At 48.6% G+C, this 22,598-nt stretch overlaps 1 protein-coding gene across 1 annotated transcript in view; it reads left to right on the top strand.

The window, feature by feature from the left end:
* The window catches only part of LOC130306975 (oocyte zinc finger protein XlCOF7.1-like), a 308,614-nt gene that overhangs the window by 3,271 nt on the left and 282,745 nt on the right, over positions 1-22,598 (top strand). Inside the window, 1 exon segment of the mRNA XM_056552153.1 lies at positions 152-331. Coding sequence (XP_056408128.1) covers positions 152-331 — 180 coding nt within the window.

Genomic DNA, 22,598 nt, shown 5'->3' with positions numbered 1-22,598 from the left:
AACAGATGGATATGACTGGAGAGGTGAGGGATTCTGGGAGTGATGTCACATGACCTCATTCTTATCTATGTAATAACAGATGGATATGACTGGAGAGGTGAGGGATTCTGGGAATGTATGTAGTGATAATAATGTGTCTCTCCATACACAGGATTACACAGTAGTGAAGAAGTCCTCTAGTGGGCGCTGTCGGGCCCCTGTGTGTGAAGGATGGGGAAGAACCCTGAGCCCAATCCCAGGGCCCCCACCTCACTCCCTGATACATGAGGAAATGGATGAACAGAAGATCCTAGAACTCATCAACAAGATGATGGAACTGCTGACTGGAGAGGTGACCCTGCTGGGACATTATACAGTAATGGAGGGGTCTGGTGATGACTGGAGAGGTGACACTGCTGGGACATTATACAGTAATGGAGGGGTCTGGTGATGACTGGAGAGGTGACCCTGCTGGGACATTATACAGTAATGGAGGGGTCTGGTGATGACTGGAGAGGTGACACTGCTGGGACATTATACAGTAATGGAGGGGTCTGGTGATGACTGGAGAGGTGACACTGCTGGGGCATTATACAGTAATGGAGGGGTCTGGTGATGACTGGAGAGGTGACACTGCTGGGACATTATACAGTAATGGAGGGGTCTGGTGATGACTGGAGAGGTGACACTGCTGGGACATTATACAGTAATGGAGGGGTCTGGTGATGACTGGAGAGGTGACACTGCTGGGAATGCTGGGACATTATATAGTAATGGAGGGGTCTGGTGACGACTGGAGAGGTGACACTGCTGGGACATTATACAGTAATGGAGGGGTCTGGTGATGACTGGAGAGGTGACACTGCTGGGAATGCTGGGACATTATACAGTAATGGAGGGGTCTGGTGATGACTGGAGAGGTGACACTGCTGGGACATTATACAGTAATGGAGGGGTCTGGTGATAACTGGAGAGGTGACACTGCTAGGAATGCTGGGACATTATACAGTAATGGAGGGGTCTGGTGATGACTGGAGAGGTGACACTGCTGGAACATTATACAGTAATGGAGGGGTCTAGTGATGACTGGAGAGGTGACACTGCTGGGAATGCTGGGACATTATACAGTAATGGAGGGGTCTGATGATGACTGGAGAGGTGACACTGCTGGGACATTATACAGTAATGGAGGGGTCTGGTGATGACTGGAGAGGTGACACTGCTGGGACATTATACAGTAATGGAGGGGTCTGGTGATGACTGGAGAGGTGACACTGCTGGAACATTATACAGTAATGGAGGGGTCTGGTGATGACTGGAGAGGTGACACTGCTGGGACATTATACAGTAATGGAGGGGTCTGGTGATGACTGGAGAGGTGACACTGCTGGGACATTATACAGTAATGGAGGGGTCTGGTGATGACTGGAGAGGTGACACTGCTGGGAATGCTGGGACATTATACAGTAATGGAGGGGTCTGGTGATGTCTGGAGAGGTGACACTGCTGGGACATTATACAGTAATGGAGGGGTCTGGTGATGACTGGAGAGGTGACACTGCTGGGAATGCTGGGAGATTATTCAGTAATGGAGGGGTCTGGTGATGACTGGAGAGGTGACACTGCTGGGACATTATACAGTAATGGAGGGGTCTGGTGATGACTGGAGAGGTGACACTGCTGGGACATTATACAGTAATGGGGGGGGGGGGTCTGGTGATGACTGGAGAGGTGACACTGCTGGGAATGCTGGGACATTATATAGTAATGGAGGGGTCTGGTGATGACTGGAGAGGTGACACTGCTGGGAATGCTGGGAGATTATACAGTAATGGAGGGGTCTGGTGATGACTGGAGAGGTGACACTGCTGGGACATTATACAGTAATGGAGGGGTCTGGTGATGACTGGAGAGGTGACACTGCTGGGAATGCTGGGACATTATACAGTAATGGAGGGGTCTGGTGATGACTGGAGAGGTGACACTGCTGGGACATTATACAGTAACACCACTGGAGGGGTCGGGGTGATAACTATCATTGTGTGTCAGGTTCCTATAAGGTGTCAGGACGTGGCGGTGTATTTCTCCATGGAGGAGTGGGAGTATGTAGAAGGACACAAGGATCAGTACAAGGATCAGGTGATGATGGAGGATCAGCAGCCCATCACATCAGCAGGTAATATACATTACTATATACACACGTCCTCTCATTATTTGTAAAGATTGAATTCAGTTACAGATTCTACTTATCGGTTGCAGTTATTTTGTGGAAACAGGTCAGTACACAAAGGGTTAACAGTCACAGAACAAAATACATAACACAGGATACATAAACAGTCAGATTAGTCTAACAAGCCAGGTCGAAAATATATAGCAGCAAAGGTACAAAATCACTAAGCAAAGAATAAACATGTAACAAGCTGAGGTCAGAATACATATAAAAGAACAAGGTAGGAGCAGAATAAGAGCCAGTGCAAAAGAACTGAACACAAGCAAAGACTGAGCAGTCTAGCCAGGTATTAATGTGCACCTGAGAAGTGCTGAGACTAGATATAATAAGCTCTAGGTCCAAGCACACAGATAGTGCCGGATGTCACTGCAACAAATGATACTTAAAGGGGTACTCTGCCCCTAGACATCCAATCCCCTATCCAAAGGATCCCACTGCGATCTCGCTGCGTAGAATGCCGACTGCGGCATCGGAGACTCGTGACGTCACGCCCCCTAAATGCAAGTCTATGGGAGGGGCATGGCGGACATCACACCCCCTCCCATAGACTTGCATTGAGGGGGAGGGCGTGATGTCATGAGGTGGGTGTGGCCATGACGTCAGCGCCGCATTGCTTGTCATCAGGCAAGAAGCGAAGTTTGCTTCGTACACCGAATGACTGCAGTGCTGCAGCAGATATCGCCGGGGTTCCCAGCGGCAGGACCCCCGTGATCCTTTGGATAGGGTATAAGATGTCTAGGGGTGGAGTACCCCTTTAAGCCAAAGACAGGAAAAAATTAACCCTAAAGTACGCTGTTGTCCACACTTATTTTTCATTGCTGGATATGCATTTTTAACATCATTTAATACAGGAGAGAGGCCTTTTTATTGTGAATCCCGTGCAGGACTACTTTTTTCGTTTTCAGACACTCCTGAAGTTTGTGTTACATATTTGGGATATGGACATAAAATAAATCTACTGGATGGATGGAGTTCTGCATATGTCTCAACTATCCCGGATTCTGCAGGACATTCTCAATTTTTATGCAATGTCCCGCCATCCCTGGAGGGTCCCTATGAGTCCTGTTTGTTACAACCACAATTTTATGTCAAAACCAGATACGAACCAAAAATGAGCTGGCCGGGGTCACTAGCTGACTGACTGGCTCATTCAGATCCCCGGCTGCCATATCCCCAAAACGTGATGTGAATGAGCCCTGAGATGGGACAATTTTACCATTTAGTTGCCCTATAATTGTGCACAAAAATATTAGGGATGTCCCGATACCAATACTGGTATCAGGACCGATACTGGACATTTGCGCGAGTTCTTGTACTCGTGCAAATGTCCCCGATACCTAATCCCGATACTTGCCTGCGGGACCCCTTCCGGCAGGTATCACGGAGGTGCCGAACTATGCAGCGCGCCCAGAAGAGCGTGTCATAGCCGGAACCTGTGGCTAATGCCTAACATCACCGATCGATGAACAGCGGTGATGTCAGGCATTAACCTTTTAGACACCGCGATCAAAGTTGATTGCGGTGTTTAAAAGTCCTGAAGTTAACTTCTGGTTAGCTCAGGGATGCTGATCGGGACCACCATGGTTAAGTCGCGGTGTCCCGATCAGCTGTGAGGACGGACGGAGGTCTCTTACCGTGCTCCGTGCCGTCCAATCGTCGCTTCTTTACTGCAACTAGCCATGATAGGCATTAATAAATTAACCACTTCCCTAATAAAACTTTGAATCACCCCCCACCACCACCTTTGAAATAAAATAAAAACATTTTATATGAAAAAAAACACCCTTTTTTCCCATTAAAAAAAACCTCTGTCACATGACATAGAAAAAAGTATCGGTAATTGGTATCGGCTCATAATCTGTCTTAAAACATTGGTATCGGAACATCCCAAATAAATATATTCTCCTAAGAATCCTAAATGAAAATGAGCCCAGAACTACACGGGAGGTTCCTGTCAATGATCTCAAGGCAGCTGGGACCATAGTCACCAAGAAAATAATCCTTCAGCGCCCACAAGGTGCCCCAGCTCAAGAAAGCTCAAGATGTACAGGCTCAACGTAAGCGTACCAATGATTCATAGGAGAACTGGGTGAAAAAGTGTCGTAGTCACACGAGACCAAAATCGAGCTTTTTGGCATCAATTCAGTTCACTGTGTTTGAGGAGGAGGAATGCTGCCTATGACCCCAAGAACATCATCCCCACATGGAGGTGGAAACATTATGCTTTACGGAAGTTTTTATGCCAAAGGGACAGGAAAACAGCGTATCAAAGAGACAATAGATGGGGCCATGTACCGTCAAATCTTTGGTAAGAACAAAGGCTTTGAAAATGGGTCACGGATGGGTATTCCAGCATGATGTCTTTCACTTATGAAAAAAATATTAAAATTACAGACTATCACATCGAGCAAAGATAAGTGTAGTCCTGAACTCGCCCAAACCTCTATCCCTGCCTATTGGGGTGCCCACCTGCTTAATAGCATTGCCAGTCCTTACCCAAGTAAAGTGCTGGGAGAAGCAAAGTCACAAACAATAGAAAAACAAACACAGCACAGAGGTCAGGGAGCAGGTCAGGACAAAACAAGGAGCAATAAACAAACTCAGGGAATGAATGAACAGATACAGAGATCTCAGACAGGCCAAGTCAAAAGCAAGAAAGCTGCGCAGTACACAATCAGAAAGCAAAATAAGGTTGGGTCACAAGCCATGGTCAGAATTCACAGTATGGGGAGGGCTGCTCGGAGCGATCACCAATGTTGCCATTAACCATTCAGATGTTGCCGTCAAAGTCAACAGCCCCAATCAAACAGCCGTAGTAAGTGCAGTTCAGTGGTGCAGTGGTCTGGAGCTGCTAGACACTATCGCGTGGCGCGTAGCAATACCACATTTGTCCAAGCTATTTTTTTGTAAAACATAATTAAAGGAGTCCTGTAGTTAAACATAACTTATGCCCTATCAAACCCTTTCCTGAACGGGGACCCAGGAGTCGGCTGGAGATACATGGAGGGGGCGGGTCGGCCGCAGCTTCCTGCGGGGGTCAGAATAGCCGCTTCACTTCCGGCAGACGGGCACGGCCCTGTTCAGGAGAATGCGGGGGGTCCCAGCGCTTGGATCCCAAGCAATCTAGAACTTATCCCCTATCCTTTGGATAGGGGATAAGTTCTGTTTCACTGCACTACTGCTATAAAACTACACAAATTGGGCATTGTTGTGATCATACAATTGGACCCGCAAAACAGGCCCTAATATGGCTATGTAGATGTAAAAATCTAAAGTTATGGCTTGTAATAAGGTTCATACTCCAAAATAAAATGTTTTTTTCTTGGCAGATGACTGTACCAGAAGATCAGAGGAGAATCTTATATCTTCAGATTATAAAGCAGATGATGATATCACACAAGATACATATGAAGAACATTCCATTATCCCAGATACACCCTCAGCCCTTCACAGCCAAGATCTGTCATCTCATCCTTATATACAGGTCCTGTCTTCTCAGTCATCACAGGATGTTCAGCAAAATAAGGAGAAGCCATTTTCATGTTCACTATGTACGAAATGTTTTACTCAGAGGTCTAGTCTTGTTAAACATCAAAGAAATCACACAGGGGAGAAGCTATTTACATGTTCACAATGTGGGAAATATTTTACGCACAAATCAAATCTTGTTACACATCAAAGAACTCACACAGGAGAGAAGCCTTTTTTATGTGCAGAATGCGGGAAATGTTTTACTCATAAATCGGATCTTATTAAACATAAAAGAACTCACACAGGAGAAAAGCCATATTCATGTTCAGAATGTGGGAAAAGTTTTACTGACAAATCAAATCTTGCTCAACATAAAAAAACTCACACAGGAGAGAAGCCATTTACATGTTCAGAATGTGGGAGTTGTTTTACTCAGAAATCAGATCTTGTTAAACATGAACGAATTCACACAGGAGAGAAGCCATTTTCATGTATAGAATGTGGGAAATGTTTTGCTCAAAAATCTAATCTTGGTAAACATCGAAGAAGTCACACAGGAGATAAGCCATTTTCATGTTCAGAATGTGGTAAATGCTTTACTGACAAATCAAGTCTTCTTCAACATCAAAAAATTCATACAGGGAAGAAGCCATTTTCATGTTTGCAATCTGGAAAATGTGTTACTTGGAAATGAGATTTTGTTAAACAAAGACCTCACACAGGTGAAAAGCCATTTTTATGTTCAGAATGTGGGAAATGTCTTACTCTGAAATTAACACTCATCAGACATCTAAAAATTCACACAGGTTGCGATATATATATATATATATATATATATATATATATATATATATACACACACACACTCACTGCTCGGAAAAATAAAGGGAACACTAAGATAACACATCCTAGATCTGAATGAATGAATCAATCGTATGAAATACTTTCGTCTTTACATTGAATGTGGTGACAACAAAATCACACAAAAATTATCAATGGAAATCAAATTTATCAACCCAAAATCACAGTGGAAAACCGCACTACAGGCTGATCCAACTTTGATGTAATGTCCTCAACTCCTTGGGGACGGAGGGCGTACCGATACGCCCTCAGCCCACTCCCTGTCTATAACGCGGGGCCACACCGTGGCCCCGCATCATAGCGGGTCGGGCCTGGCCGGGACCCGTGGCTAATAGCGCGCGGCATTGATCAACTTTGAACGCCGCGTCTAAAGGGTTAATAGCGTGCTATGAAAGTAAAGCAGTGCCGGTTAGCTCAGGGAGCTGTTCGGGATCTCCGTGGCGAAATCCCGAACAGCTGTAGGACAGCAGGAGGGTCCCTACCTTCCTCCTCGCTGTCCGATTGCCGAATGACTGCTCAGTGCCTGAGATCCAGGCATGAGTAGTCAAGCGGCAGAATTATTGATCAATGGTTTCCTATGAGAAACCAGTGATCAATGTAAAAGATCAGTGTGTGCAGTGTTATAGTCTCCTATGGGATAACAATGATCAGTATAAAAGATCAGTGTGTGCAATGTTGTAGTCTCCTATGCAAAAAAAAGTGAATAAAGATCATTTAACCCCTTCCCTAATAAAAGTTTGAATCACCCCCCTTTTCCCAATGAAAAAAACTGTAAATAAAAATAAACATATGTGGTATCACCGTGTGCGGAAATGTCTGAATTATAAAAATATATCATTAATTAAACCCAAGAAGTCCGACAAAATCAAACCTATATAAGTAGGGGATCATTTTAATCGTATGGACCTACAGAATAAAGAGAAGATGTCATTTTTACCAAAAAATATACTGCGTAGAAACGGAAGCCCCCAAAAGTTACAAAATTGCATTTTTTTCTTCAATTTTGTCCCACAATTATTTTTTTTCTATTTTGCCGTAGATTTTTGGGTAAAATGACTGACGTCATTACAAAGTAGAATTGGTGGCGCAAAAAATAAGCCCTCATATGGATTTTTAGATGCAAAATTGAAAGGGTTAGGATTTTTAAAAGGTGAGGAGGAAAAAACAAAAGTGCAAAAACTGGAAAACCCTCCATCCCTAAGGGGTTAAAACAAGTCAAAATGAGGCTCAGTAGTGTGGTGTGGCCTCCACGTGCCCGTATGACCTCCCTACATTTTGCGTGTTGTGTGCTCACAGGATTTGTCAGGGTGCGGTATACCTTCTAAGTGTCCCTCCTATTGGTCATGGGGAGGTATGTGGCCATTAGGTTCCCGCAGGGTACTGACCGTTTGCTCTATGGGCAGTTACCTTGGAAAACGCCAAGGGGGATGCCAGGAGTGGTCCCTTAGTAGCTATGGCAAAAAAGGGACATTGAACCTGGAACCTCGCAGGTGCCCTCTGGCCCGGAGGGGAAGAGTAAGATTTATTGGGGGCCTCTCTCCTTTTGGGGAAGGGCTTGCGATAGACCAAATTCTTTGTGCATTTTTTTTTTTTAGTGTAACACGTTTGCACTTTTTCTTGCACTTTGGGTGATTGAGAGCACGTTCCTCAGGAATTAATCTCCACACTGATCCATTTTAAGGAACGTGAGTTTTTCTACCTTGCTGGCATACAATCTCGTTCGCTGGGCCCCCTCGCGATCTTCTGCATGGGGCCACGGCTCGGCCGCAGCTCTCCCATGCAGGAGGCATGCCGGCCACAGCGTGAGGTTGCAGCCGGCACGCCTTCATCCATGTAGTTCTATGGAAGAGGCGGGGAGGCAGCATTCGTGCCTCCCTGCCTCTCATAGAACTGTATGGGGAGGGGACGTACTATGTCTAGGTCGACGCTACGCGCATTAGGCCATCTCACTGAGCGCTGATGCAGGGGCCCCATTCAGGAGATCGCGGGGGGTCCCAGCGGTCGGACCCCCACGATCAAACACTTATCCCCTATCCTGTGGATAAATGTCTTAATGCCGCAGTTGTCTATTCACACGTATAGTGTTCTGCGCAGATTTAATGTGCAGGATTTTCTGCTGCAGATTCCAATGTAAACTGAATGACTGAACACAGCTTCCAATCCTGTGCAGAATACTGTACGTGTGAATAGACCTTAAAGGGGTATTCCAGAAATAAAAAAAACAGGCATTTTTTCTTTCAAAGACAGCGCCCTCCTGGTCTCCACTTTGGGTGTGGTATTACAACTTTGCTCCTTTCACTTCAATTGGACTGAGCTGCAGAACCGCACCCAACCTGGAGACAACCGGAAAGAGATCTTAGAAAGAAAAAAGGCCTGTGCTTTGATTCCTGAAGTTTACTACTGTGGCATGTACTGTTCTGCACACCAACACATGACTGTGCCAATGCAGGGATGACTAGGTATGCACCACCTGGCTGGGCATACCACATTCGTCGGCTTAAAGGGGTACTCTGCCCCTAGACATCTTGGATAGGGGATAAGATGTCTGATTGCGGGGGTCCCACCACTGAGGACCCCCGCAATCTCCCTGCTGCTCCCAGGGTTCATTTAGAGCATCGGGTGCAGCATTGGAGGCTTTTGACATCACGGCCGCGCTCCACCCCCAATGCAAGTCTATGTGGGGGGTGACCGTCACGCACCCTCCCATAGAGTTGCATTGAAGGGACATGGCCATGACGTCACGAGCCTCCGCCCAGCATCGCCAGTCATCCAATAAGATGTCTAGGGGCGGAGTACCCCTTTAAGGCTGTGGAGTGCCTGCACCACCAAAAACTTGGTTGGGTGCAAATTAAGGTGCACTACAACAGAGGGACCTGGTAAAAACTGTTGTCTGGAGGACATAGATTCTCCAATAGATTCTCCAAACTGACTGGATAGAGGAGGAGCAGACGGCACTGATGAGGACGAGACAGAGAATACGCTGCCTGTGGATGAGGCCTAGACCGCTGGGAGGGATCCCGAGGAGCAGCAGGGGCAAGGTTTTCCTTACATATTGGGACAACTCGACTGTCCCATGCGGCCTTGTGATGCTGCGGCATCTGCCTACGTAGAGACATAGGGGGAGAATGATAAAAACCTGTGCAGAGGAGCAACATAGCACATAGGTTGCCCATAGCAACCAATCAGATCGCTTCTTTCATGTCTCAGAGGCCTTTTCGAAAATGAAAGAAGCGATCTGATTGGTTGCTATGGGCAACTCAGTAACTTTTCCTCTGCACAGGTTTTGATGAATCTCCCCCATAGTTCCTATACTGGGACCCTGTACACAGATGACTTTATGTTTGCAGAGAGAGCACAGTGCTACGTTTTATGCATCAGGTAAGGTAGAAAAGAATTTCCACTGGACAGGTACAGCACCACCTGTCTGTGCCACCTGAAAACTGTGCCACCTGAGTGCACCACCTGACAACTGTGCCACCTGACTGCACCACCTGACAACTGTGCCACTGACTGCACCACCTAACAACTGTGCCACCTGGCTGCACCACCTGACAACTGTGCCACCGGACAACTGTGCCATCTGAGTGCACCACCTGACGACTGCTCTACCTGACAACTGTGCCACTGACTGCACCACCTAACAACTGTGCCACCTGACTGCACCACCTGACAACTGTGCCACCTGACAACTGTGCCACCTGACTGCACCACCTGACAACTGCGCCACCTGACTGCACCACCTGACAACTGCGCCACCTGACTACTGCGCCACCTGACTACTGTGCCACCTGACTGCACCACCTGACAACTGAGCCACCTGACAACTGTGCCACTGACTGCACCACCTAACAACTGTGCCACCTGGCTGCACCACCTGACAACTGTGCCACCTGACAACTTTGCCACCTGACTGCACCACCTGACAACTGTGCCGCCTGACAACTGTGCCACCTGACTGCACCACCTGACGACTGCGCCACCTGACGACTGCGCCACCTGACGACTGCGCCACCTGAGTGCACCACCTGACAACTGCGCCACCTGACAACTGTGCCACCTGACTGCACCACCTAACAACTGTGCCACCTGACTGCACCACCTAACAACTGCGCCACCTGACTGCACTACCTGACGACTGCGCCACCTGACGACTGTGTCACCTGAGTTCACCAACTGACAACTGTGTCACCTGAGTTCACCACCTGACAACTGTGCCACCTGAGTGCACCACCTGACGACTGCTCTACCTGACTGCACTACCTGACAACTGTGCCATCTGACTGCACCACCTGACGACTGTGCCACCTGACGACTGTGCCACCTGACGACTGTGCCACCTGACGACTGCGCCACCTGACGACTGCGCCACCTGACGACTGCGCCACCTGACGACTGCGCCACCTGACGACTGCGCCACCTGACGACTGCGCCACCTGACAACTGCGCCACCTGACAACTGCGCCACCTGACAACTGCGCCACCTGATGACTGTGCCACCTGACACCTGAGCGACCACCTGATAACTGTGCCACTTGAGTGCACCACCTGACGACTGTGCCACCTGACGACTGTGCCACCTGACGACTGCGCCACCTGACGACTGCGCCACCTGACGACTGCGCCACCTGACAACTGCGCCACCTGACAACTGCGCCACCTGACAACTGCGCCACCTGACAACTGCGCCACCTGACAACTGCGCCACCTGACACCTGAGCGACCACCTGATAACTGTGCCACTTGAGTGCACCACCTGACAACTGTGCCACCTGACGACTGTGCCACCTGAGTGCACCACCTGACAACTGTACTACCTGAGTGCACCACCTGCCAACTGTGCCAACTGAGTGTGCCACCTGAGTGCACCACCTGAGTGCACCACCTGACAACTGCACCACCTGAGTGCACCACCTGACAACTGCACCACCTGACAACTGTGCCACCTGTGCCACCTGACTGCACCACCTGACAACTGTGCCACCTGAGTGCACCACCTGACAACTGTGCCACCTGACTGCACCACCTGACAACTGTGCCACTGACTGCACCACCTAACAACTGTGCCACCTGGCTGCACCACCTGACAACTGTGCCACCGGACAACTGTGCCATCTGAGTGCACCACCTGACGACTGCTCTACCTGACAACTGTGCCACTGACTGCACCACCTAACAACTGTGCCACCTGGCTGCACCACCTGACAACTGTGCCACCTGACAACTGTGCCATCTGAGTGCACCACCTGACGACTGCTCTACCTGACAACTGTGCCACTGACTGCACCACCTAACAACTGTGCCACCTGGCTGCACCACCTGACAACTGTGCCACCTGACTGCACCACCTGACAACTGTGCCACCTGACTGCACCACCTGACAACTGTGCCACCTGACAACTGTGCCACCTGACTGCACCACCTGACAACTGCGCCACCTGACTGCACCACCTGACAACTGCGCCACCTGACAACTGCGCCACCTGACAACTGTGCCACCTGACAACTGCGCCACCTGACTGCACCACCTGACAACTGTGCCACTGACTGCACCACCTAACAACTGTGCCACCTGGCTGCACCACCTGACAACTGTGCCACCTGACAACTTTGCCACCTGACAACTGTGCCGCCTGACAACTGTGCCACCTGACTGCACCACCTGACGACTGCGCCACCTGACGACTGCGCCACCTGAGTGCACCACCTGACAACTGCGCCACCTGACAACTGTGCCACCTGACTGCACCACCTGACTGCACCACCTAACAACTGTGCCACCTGACTGCACTACCTGACGACTGCGCCACCTGACGACTGTGTCACCTGAGTTCACCAACTGACAACTGTGTCACCTGAGTTCACCACCTGACAACTGTGCCACCTGAGTGCACCACCTGACGACTGCTCTACCTGACTGCTCTACCTGACTGCACTACCTGACAACTGTGCCATCTGACTGCACCACCTGACAACTGTGCCACCTGACGACTGTGCCACCTGACGACTGTGCCACCTGACGACTGCGCCACCTGACGACTGCGCCACCTGACGACTGCGCCACCTAACGACTGCGCCACCTGACAACTGCGCCACCTGACAACTGCGCCACCTGACAACTGCGCCACCTGACAACTGCGCCACCTGACAACTGCGCCACCTGACAACTGCGCCACCTGACAACTGCGCCACCTGACAATTGCGCCACCTGATGACTGTGCCACCTGACACCTGAGCGACCACCTGATAACTGTGCCACTTGAGTGCACCACCTGACAACTGTGCCACCTGACGACTGTGCCACCTGAGTGCACCACCTGACAACTGTACTACCTGAGTGCACCACCTGACAACTGTGCCAACTGAGTGTGCCACCTGAGTGCACCACCTGAGTGCACCACCTGACAACTGCACCACCTGAGTGCACCACCTGACAACTGCACCACCTGACAACTGTGCCACCTGACTGCACCACCTGACAACTGTGCCACCTGACAACTGTGCCACCTGAGTGCACCACCTGACAACTGTACTACCTGAGAGCACCACCTGACAACTGCGCCACCACAGTGCACCACCTGACAACTGCACCACCTGAGTGCACCACCTGACAACTGTGCCACCTGAGTGCACCACCTGACAACTGCGCCGCCACCTGACTGCACCACCTGACAACTGTGCCACATGACTGCACCACCTGACAACTGTGCCACTGACTGCACCACCTAACAACTGTGCCACCTGGCTGCACCACCTGACAACTGCGCCACCTGACGAAAGTGCCACCTGACAACTGTGCCACCTGACTGCACCACCTAACAACTGTGCCACCTGGCTGCACCACCTGACAACTGTGCCATCTGATTGCACCACCTGACAACTGTGCCACCTGACAACTGTGCCACCTGACAACTGTGCCACCTGACTGCACCACCTGACAACTGTGCCACCTGATGACTGTGCCACCTGACACCTTAGCGACCACCTGATAACTGTGCCACCTGAGTGCACCACCTGACGACTGCGCCACCTGACGACTGTGCCAATTGAGTGCACCACCAGGTGGCACAGTTGTCAGGTGGTGCACTCAGGTGGCACAGTCGTCAGGTGGCACAGTTGTCAGGTGGTGCACTCAGGTGGCACAGTTGTCAGGTGGTGCACTCAGGTGGCACAGTTGTCAGGTGGTGCACTCAGGTGGCACAGTTGTCAGGTGGTGCACTCAGGTGGCACAGTTGTCAGGTGGTGCACTCAGGTGGCACAGTTGTCAGGTGGTGCACTCGGGTGGCACAGTTGTCAGGTGGCACAGACAGGTGGTGCTGTACCTGTCCAGTGGAAATTCTTTTCTAGCTTACCTGATGCAGAAAACGTAGCACTGTGCTCTCTCTGCAAACATAGTCATCTGTGTACAGGGTCCCAGTATAGGAACTATGGGGGAGATTCATCAAAACCTGTGCAGAGGAAAAGTTACTGAGTTGCCCATAGCAACCAATCAGATCGCTTCTTTCATTTTCGAAAAGGCCTCTGAGACATGAAAGAAGCGATCTGATTGGTTGCTATGGGCAACCTATGTGCTATGTTGCTCCTCTGCACAGGTTTTTATAAATCTCCCCCTATGTCTCTACGTAGGCAGATGCCGCAGCATTACAAGGCCGCATGGGACAGTCGAGTTGTCCCAATAGGGACTGGTGTCTGGTAGCTCCCCCTACAGTACAGGGAGGTATTACATGTTCTGTACTCTTTACCTGTATTACTGAAGTGTATGCACTGACTGGTGTCTGGTAGCGCCCCCTACAGTACAGGGAGGTATTACATGTTCTGTACTCTTTACCTGTATTACTGAAGTGCATGCACTGACTGGTGTCTGGTAGCGCCCCCTACAGTACAGGGAGGTATTACATGTTCTGTACTCTTTACCTGTACCAGGGTTAGCTGCTCCTTTGGACACCAGGTGAGGGCGGCTCCATGTGACTTTTTTAGGACACTGTGTACTGTACAGGACCCTGAAGAAGCTCCTGTCCTCTACATAGACAGTGATTACAGCTCCCAGCAGATCTTTCTTACTTTTATATGTAAGGACTTACTTTATCTATATTATTTATTTATCTGCTTATTTTTCTTTAATCCTCACTTTTTCCTATTTTTGGATGACATTTTGGGGCTTCAGAACCAATTACCAGGTTTCCATAGAGTTATGGACTCAACATACAATGGTCTCAACATACAATGGTCGTCTTGGAACCAATTAATATTGTAACTTGAGGGACCACTGTACACTGTAGCTAGAAAAACTTCCAATACACAAACTTACAACAGAAAAAATGAATTATTTTTTTGAAAAATTTAAAATATTTGATTAATTTTCACACACAAAGAATTACCGTATTTTTCGCCCTATAGGACGCACCGGCGTATAAGACGCACCCAATTTTAAAGGTGCAAAATCTAGAAAAAAAAGATTCTGTACCCAACAGTGATCTTCAACCCGAGGACCTCCAGATGTTGCAAAACTACAACTCCCAGCAAGCCCGGACAGCATGCTGGGAGTTGTAGTTTTGCAACATCTGGAGGTCCGCTGGTTGAAGACCACTGGTATAGGAGGTAATACTCACGTGTCCCCGCCGCTCCAGACCGTCACCGCTCGTCACCGCTGCCCTGGATGTCGCTGTCGCGATTTCACCGCGACGGTCCCGAACAGCCCGACTGAGCAGCCGGGTTAGTGTCACTTTGGCTTCAGGCGCGGCGGTCAGCTTTGATCGGCACGTCTGAAGGGTTAATACAGGGCATCACCGCGATCGGTGATGTCCTGTATTAACAGCGGGTCCCGGCCGTTGATGGCCGCAGGGACCGACACAATAGGTGTGTATTCGCCATATAAGACGCACCAACTTTACCCCCCAAAAAAGTGGGGGGAAGAAAAAGTGCGTCTTATACGGCAAAAAATACAGTACATAAACGTCATAGACATGAATGGAGGGGGAGTGGACAGAATACCCCTTTCACTGCGGGTATAACACTGAGGGTGACATTGTCGAAAACATACTATTCCTATATTGGCTACACTGTACTGGTATATTGTGATCCTATATCAGTGGTCTCCAACCTGCAGACCTCCAGATGTTGCAAAACTACAACTCCCAGCATGCCTCCCTGCTGTCCAGGCATGCTGGGAGTTGTAGTTTTGCAACATCTGGAGGTCCGCAGGTTGGCTGTCCAGGCATGCTGGGAGTTGTAGTTTTGCAACATCTGGAGGTCCGCAGGTTGGCTGTCCAGGCATGCTGGGAGTTGTAGTTTTGCAACATCTGGAGGTCCGCAGGTTGGCTGTCCAGGCATGCTGGGAGTTGTAGTTTTGCAACATCTGGAGGTCCGCAGGTTGGCTGTCCAGGCATGCTGGGAGTTGTAGTTTTGCAACATCTGGAGGTCCGCAGGTTGGCTGTCCAGGCATGCTGGGAGTTATAGTTTTGCAACATCTGGAGGTCTGCAGGTTGGCTGTCCAGGCATGCTGGGAGTTGTAGTTTTGCAACATCTGGAGGTCCGCAGGTTGAAGACCACTGTCCTATATGTTCATGATGGTATGAAATTATTCCACCCACAAGTTCGGCCATTGTTCCTTAAATTTATATTTTTTGTTTGTTTTTGGGCTCCTGTTGAGCTACAATTTATTCCACATCTGATGGGTAAGCACACTTTCTTCTGTTACGTATGTCTTTTCCTGTTAATAAAGTTTATATATATAATATATATATATATATATATATATATATATATATATAAATAAAAAAGCCCTAATATAGCTCCACATATGGGAAAATAAGAAAGCTATAGGGAGTCAAAATAGGGTGATTTTTAAACCTAATTATTGGGGGAGATTTATCAAAACCTGTCCAGAGTAAAGGTTGCCCAGTTGCCCATAGCAACCAATCAGATCGCTTCTTTCATTTTGCAGAGGCCTTGTTAAAAATGAAAGAAGCGATCTGATTGGTTGCTATGGGCAACTGGGCAACCTTTACTCTGGACAGGTTTTTTTCAATCTCCCCTATTGTGTCTAAAAAGGGAGTGTCCTTAAAAGCATAATAATAGTAAAGCGTGTAACCATGGCGACCATTATAATCGTATTGAGTCGCAGAGAACATGTCATTTTTACCTAAAAGTTGTAAAATAATATTTTTGTTGCTAGGCCATACATTTTATGGTAGAATTAAATTGAAGATGTGACGTCACGCCACACCCCCTCCATTCATGTCTATGGGAGGGGGCGTGACGGTAGTCACGCCCCCTCCTATAGACATGAATGGAGGGGGCGTGGTGGGATGTCACGTTTCCGAGACTGGAGCAGCAGCCCGGCATAGAATACGGGTGCTGCATGGAGATTGCGGGGGCCCAGTGGCTGAACATCCCATTGGATGTGTTCACAAGGCCAAAATGGGCTGTATCTTTAACCCCTTAAGGACGCAGCCCTTTTTCATCTTAAGGACTGAGCCCTTTTTCGCAATTCTGACAACGGTCGCTTTACGAATTAATAACTCGAAAACGCTTTTACCGAATATTCTGATTCTGAGTTTGTTTTTTCGTGACATATATTTTGGTGGTAAATTTTCGGCGTTACTTGCATCCTTTTTTGGTGAAAAATCCCCAAATTTCAAATCACGGAATAGCAGAAAATCGCATGTCTCAACTGACATGCAATTTTCTGTGATCGCCGACATGGGGGGGGGGGGGGGGGGGGGAGTGGGGCGCCGGGTGTTGGGGTCTCAGGACCCCCCTGGGCAATGTGCTGGGATGCCTGCTGCTGCGGCCAGTGATAGGCTGAAGCTCCATGTGACGTGCCGGCCTAACAGGAAGTAAGAAGAATACAGCCCGGGGACCGAACACCTGTACCGGAGCTCCGGGGGCTCGTTGGCAGGTAAGAGAAAGTGTGTTTTCTTTTATTTTGCAGCCCGGACGGGATAACATGAAAAAAGTGTTCACCGGAGTACTCCTTTAATCTTGGGATACAGACCTAAAAGCAATCGGCCCTGAAGTGACCTGCACTCTCTAAATCTCGCCCTAAGGTTCGGGTAGGGTAAGAGCCAAGGTGCAGAAGTGCCCTGGGAGTGGTGACCCCAGGGTGCCAGGGTGAGGAATAGCGCCCCCACTTGACTGATGGCGCACAACACACACTTCACTCTTTTGAGCACTCACCTCTAGCGTTCCGGTCTTCTGGCTGTTGATCTGCAGAGGAATTTGTATAGATCCGGTCGGATGTCCGGGCAGTATCACACTGCACACATCCACTTAATTATTTTATATGTTTTTGTCACTGTGCTCACGTTTGTGTTCTTTTTCTGCGTCACAGGATTGGTCAGGGTGCGGTGCCCTTCTGGGACCCCCCCTGCCGGTCTAGGGGAGGTGTGTGTGGTCATTAGGTTCCTCACCTCCCTTCCATACCCCCTGGCATTCCTGCTTCGACATGACTACCGAACCGGTTTTATTGATTCCTTGGTAACAACCTGGTTGTTTGCTGGAAGCACTTTTTGGTCCCTGAGTAGCTTCGGCGAAAGGGGACATTTTACCTTATGGTCCGGAGCGAAGGATTTGGTTTGCTGGAGCCTCTATCCTCTTGGAGAAGGTCTTGCGATGGACCACATCCTCGTGCACGTTTTTTTGTGTGAATTTACTTGCACTTGGGTGAATTGAGAGCACGGACCTCGGCTCAAAAAATAAAAGCAAACCAAAAGCCTCCACACACTACCCCTTATATACTCCCCATACTTTACCTGTTACCTCCTCCACCTTCTCTGTGCATTTATGCAGGACCTTCCAGGAACTTATGATGTCATCACAAAAGGTCCTGAGGTTTCTGAGCTGTATGTGTACACAGTAGAGCTGTATATGTGTAATGTGCATGTAGCTGAGCTGTATGTGTACACAGTAGAGCTGTATGTGTGTAATGTACATGTAGCTGAGCTGTATGTGTACACAGTAGAGCTGTATATGTGTAATGTGCATGTAGCTGAGCTGTATGTGTACACAGTAGAGCTGTATATGTGTAATGTACATGTAGTTGAGCTGTATGTGTACACAAAATCTAGAAAAAAAAGATTCTGTACCCAACAGTGATCTTCAACCCGAGGACCTCCAGATGTTGCAAAACTACAACTCCCAGCAAGCCCGGACAGCATGCTGGGAGTTGTAGTTTTGCAACATCTGGAGGTCCGCTGGTTGAAGACCACTGGTATAGGAGGTAATACTCACGTGTCCCCGCCGCTCCAGACCGTCACCGCTCGTCACCGCTGCCCTGGATGTCGCTGTCGCGATTTCACCGCGACGGTCCCGAACAGCCCGACTGAGCAGCCGGGTTAGTGTCACTTTGGCTTCAGGCGCGGCGGTCAGCTTTGATCGGCACGTCTGAAGGGTTAATACAGGGCATCACCGCGATCGGTGATGTCCTGTATTAACAGCGGGTCCCGGCCGTTGATGGCCGCAGGGACCGACACAATAGGTGTGTATTCGCCATATAAGACGCACCAACTTTACCCCCAAAAAAAGTGGGGGGAAGAAAAAGTGCGTCTTATACGGCGAAAAATACAGTACATAAACGTCATAGACATGAATGGAGGGGGAGTGGACAGAATACCCCTTTCACTGCGGGTATAACACTGAGGGTGACATTGTCGAAAACATACTATTCCTATATTGGCTACACTGTACTGGTATATTGTGATCCTATATCAGTGGTCTCCAACCTGCAGACCTCCAGATGTTGCAAAACTACAACTCCCAGCATGCCTCCCTGCTGTCCAGGCATGCTGGGAGTTGTAGTTTTGCAACATCTGGAGGTCCGCAGGTTGGCTGTCCAGGCATGCTGGGAGTTGTAGTTTTGCAACATCTGGAGGTCCGCAGGTTGGCTGTCCAGGCATGCTGGGAGTTGTAGTTTTGCAACATCTGGAGGTCCGCAGGTTGGCTGTCCAGGCATGCTGGGAGTTGTAGTTTTGCAACATCTGGAGGTCCGCAGGTTGGCTGTCCAGGCATGCTGGGAGTTGTAGTTTTGCAACATCTGGAGGTCCGCAGGTTGGCTGTCCAGGCATGCTGGGAGTTGTAGTTTTGCAACATCTGGAGGTCTGCAGGTTGGCTGTCCAGGCATGCTGGGAGTTGTAGTTTTGCAACATCTGGAGGTCCGCAGGTTGAAGACCACTGTCCTATATGTTCATGATGGTATGAAATTATTCCACCCACAAGTTCGGCCATTGTTCCTTAAATTTATATTTTTTGTTTGTTTTTGGGCTCCTGTTGAGCTACAATTTATTCCACATCTGATGGGTAAGCACACTTTCTTCTGTTACGTATGTCTTTTCCTGTTAATAAAGTTTATATATATAATATATATATATATATATATATATATATATATATATATAAATAAAAAAGCCCTAATATAGCTCCACATATGGGAAAATAAGAAAGCTATAGGGAGTCAAAATAGGGTGATTTTTAAACCTAATTATTGGGGGAGATTTATCAAAACCTGTCCAGAGTAAAGGTTGCCCAGTTGCCCATAGCAACCAATCAGATCGCTTCTTTCATTTTGCAGAGGCCTTGTTAAAAATGAAAGAAGCGATCTGATTGGTTGCTATGGGCAACTGGGCAACCTTTACTCTGGACAGGTTTTTTTCAATCTCCCCTATTGTGTCTAAAAAGGGAGTGTCCTTAAAAGCATAATAATAGTAAAGCGTGTAACCATGGCGACCATTATAATCGTATTGAGTCGCAGAGAACATGTCATTTTTACCTAAAAGTTGTAAAATAATATTTTTGTTGCTAGGCCATACATTTTATGGTAGAATTAAATTGAAGATGTGACGTCACGCCACACCCCCTCCATTCATGTCTATGGGAGGGGGCGTGACGGTAGTCACGCCCCCTCCTATAGACATGAATGGAGGGGGCGTGGTGGGATGTCACGTTTCCGAGACTGGAGCAGCAGCCCGGCATAGAATACGGGTGCTGCATGGAGATTGCGGGGGCCCAGTGGCTGAACATCCCATTGGATGTGTTCACAAGGCCAAAATGGGCTGTATCTTTAACCCCTTAAGGACGCAGCCCTTTTTCATCTTAAGGACTGAGCCCTTTTTCGCAATTCTGACAACGGTCGCTTTACGAATTAATAACTCGAAAACGCTTTTACCGAATATTCTGATTCTGAGTTTGTTTTTTCGTGACATATATTTTGGTGGTAAATTTTCGGCGTTACTTGCATCCTTTTTTGGTGAAAAATCCCCAAATTTCAAATCACGGAATAGCAGAAAATCGCATGTCTCAACTGACATGCAATTTTCTGTGATCGCCGACATGGGGGGGGGGGGGGGGGGGGGGAGTGGGGCGCCGGGTGTTGGGGTCTCAGGACCCCCCTGGGCAATGTGCCGGGATGCCTGCTGCTGCGGCCAGTGATAGGCTGAAGCTCCATGTGACGTGCCGGCCTAACAGGAAGTAAGAAGAATACAGCCCGGGGACCGAACACCTGTACCGGAGCTCCGGGGGCTCGTTGGCAGGTAAGAGAAAGTGTGTTTTCTTTTATTTTGCAGCCCGGACGGGATAACATGAAAAAAGTGTTCACCGGAGTACTCCTTTAATCTTGGGATACAGACCTAAAAGCAATCGGCCCTGAAGTGACCTGCACTCTCTAAATCTCGCCCTAAGGTTCGGGTAGGGTAAGAGCCAAGGTGCAGAAGTGCCCTGGGAGTGGTGACCCCAGGGTGCCAGGGTGGGGAATAGCGCCCCCACTTGACTGATGGCGCACAACACACACTTCACTCTTTTGAGCACTCACCTCTAGCGTTCCGGTCTTCTGGCTGTTGATCTGCAGAGGAATTTGTATAGATCCGGTCGGATGTCCGGGCAGTATCACACTGCACACATCCACTTAATTATTTTATATGTTTTTGTCACTGTGCTCACGTTTGTGTTCTTTTTCTGCGTCACAGGATTGGTCAGGGTGCGGTGCCCTTCTGGGACCCCCCCTGCCGGTCTAGGGGAGGTGTGTGTGGTCATTAGGTTCCTCACCTCCCTTCCATACCCCCTGGCATTCCTGCTTCGACATGACTACCGAACCGGTTTTATTGATTCCTTGGTAACAACCTGGTTGTTTGCTGGAAGCACTTTTTGGTCCCTGAGTAGCTTCGGCGAAAGGGGACATTTTACCTTATGGTCCGGAGCGAAGGATTTGGTTTGCTGGAGCCTCTATCCTCTTGGAGAAGGTCTTGCGATGGACCACATCCTCGTGCACGTTTTTTTGTGTGAATTTACTTGCACTTGGGTGAATTGAGAGCACGGACCTCGGCTCAAAAAATAAAAGCAAACCAAAAGCCTCCACACACTACCCCTTATATACTCCCCATACTTTACCTGTTACCTCCTCCACCTTCTCTGTGCATTTATGCAGGACCTTCCAGGAACTTATGATGTCATCACAAAAGGTCCTGTAACAGTGTTTGTGCTGCTCTTTGGACTCAAACAGCTATAGGACAACATTCACATTATTGCAATCTACCGCATTTTGGTCAAATTATGAAAAATGCAATAATATGTCTGTCAATAGGGCACTAAGAGGGCAGGTGTAGAAAAAGGGCAGGGGCTCAATCCCCCTTTTTATGTCTGTGTCTGCTACTGTGTACACATATACAACTCAGCTACATGCACATTACACACATACAGCTCTACTGTGTACACATACAGCTCAGCTACATGCACATTACACACATACAGCTCTACTGTGTACACATACAGCTCAGCTACATGCACATTACACACATACAGCTCTACTGTGTACACATACAGCTCAGCTACATGTACATTACACACATACAGCTCTACTGTGTACACATACAGCTCAGCTACATGTACATTACACATATACAGCACTACTGTGTACACATACAGCTCAGCTACATGTACATTACACATATACAGCTCTACTGTGTACACATACAGCTCAGCTACATGTACATTACACATATACAGCATTACTGTGTACACATACAGCTCAGCTACATGCACATTACACATATACAGCTCTACTGTGTACACA

Source organism: Hyla sarda, chromosome 1 (assembly GCF_029499605.1).
Source record: "Hyla sarda isolate aHylSar1 chromosome 1, aHylSar1.hap1, whole genome shotgun sequence".
NCBI lineage: Eukaryota > Metazoa > Chordata > Amphibia > Anura > Hylidae > Hyla > Hyla sarda.
Note: the sequence above shows the minus strand (reverse complement) of the source record. Positions and strands in the feature narration are given on the sequence as shown.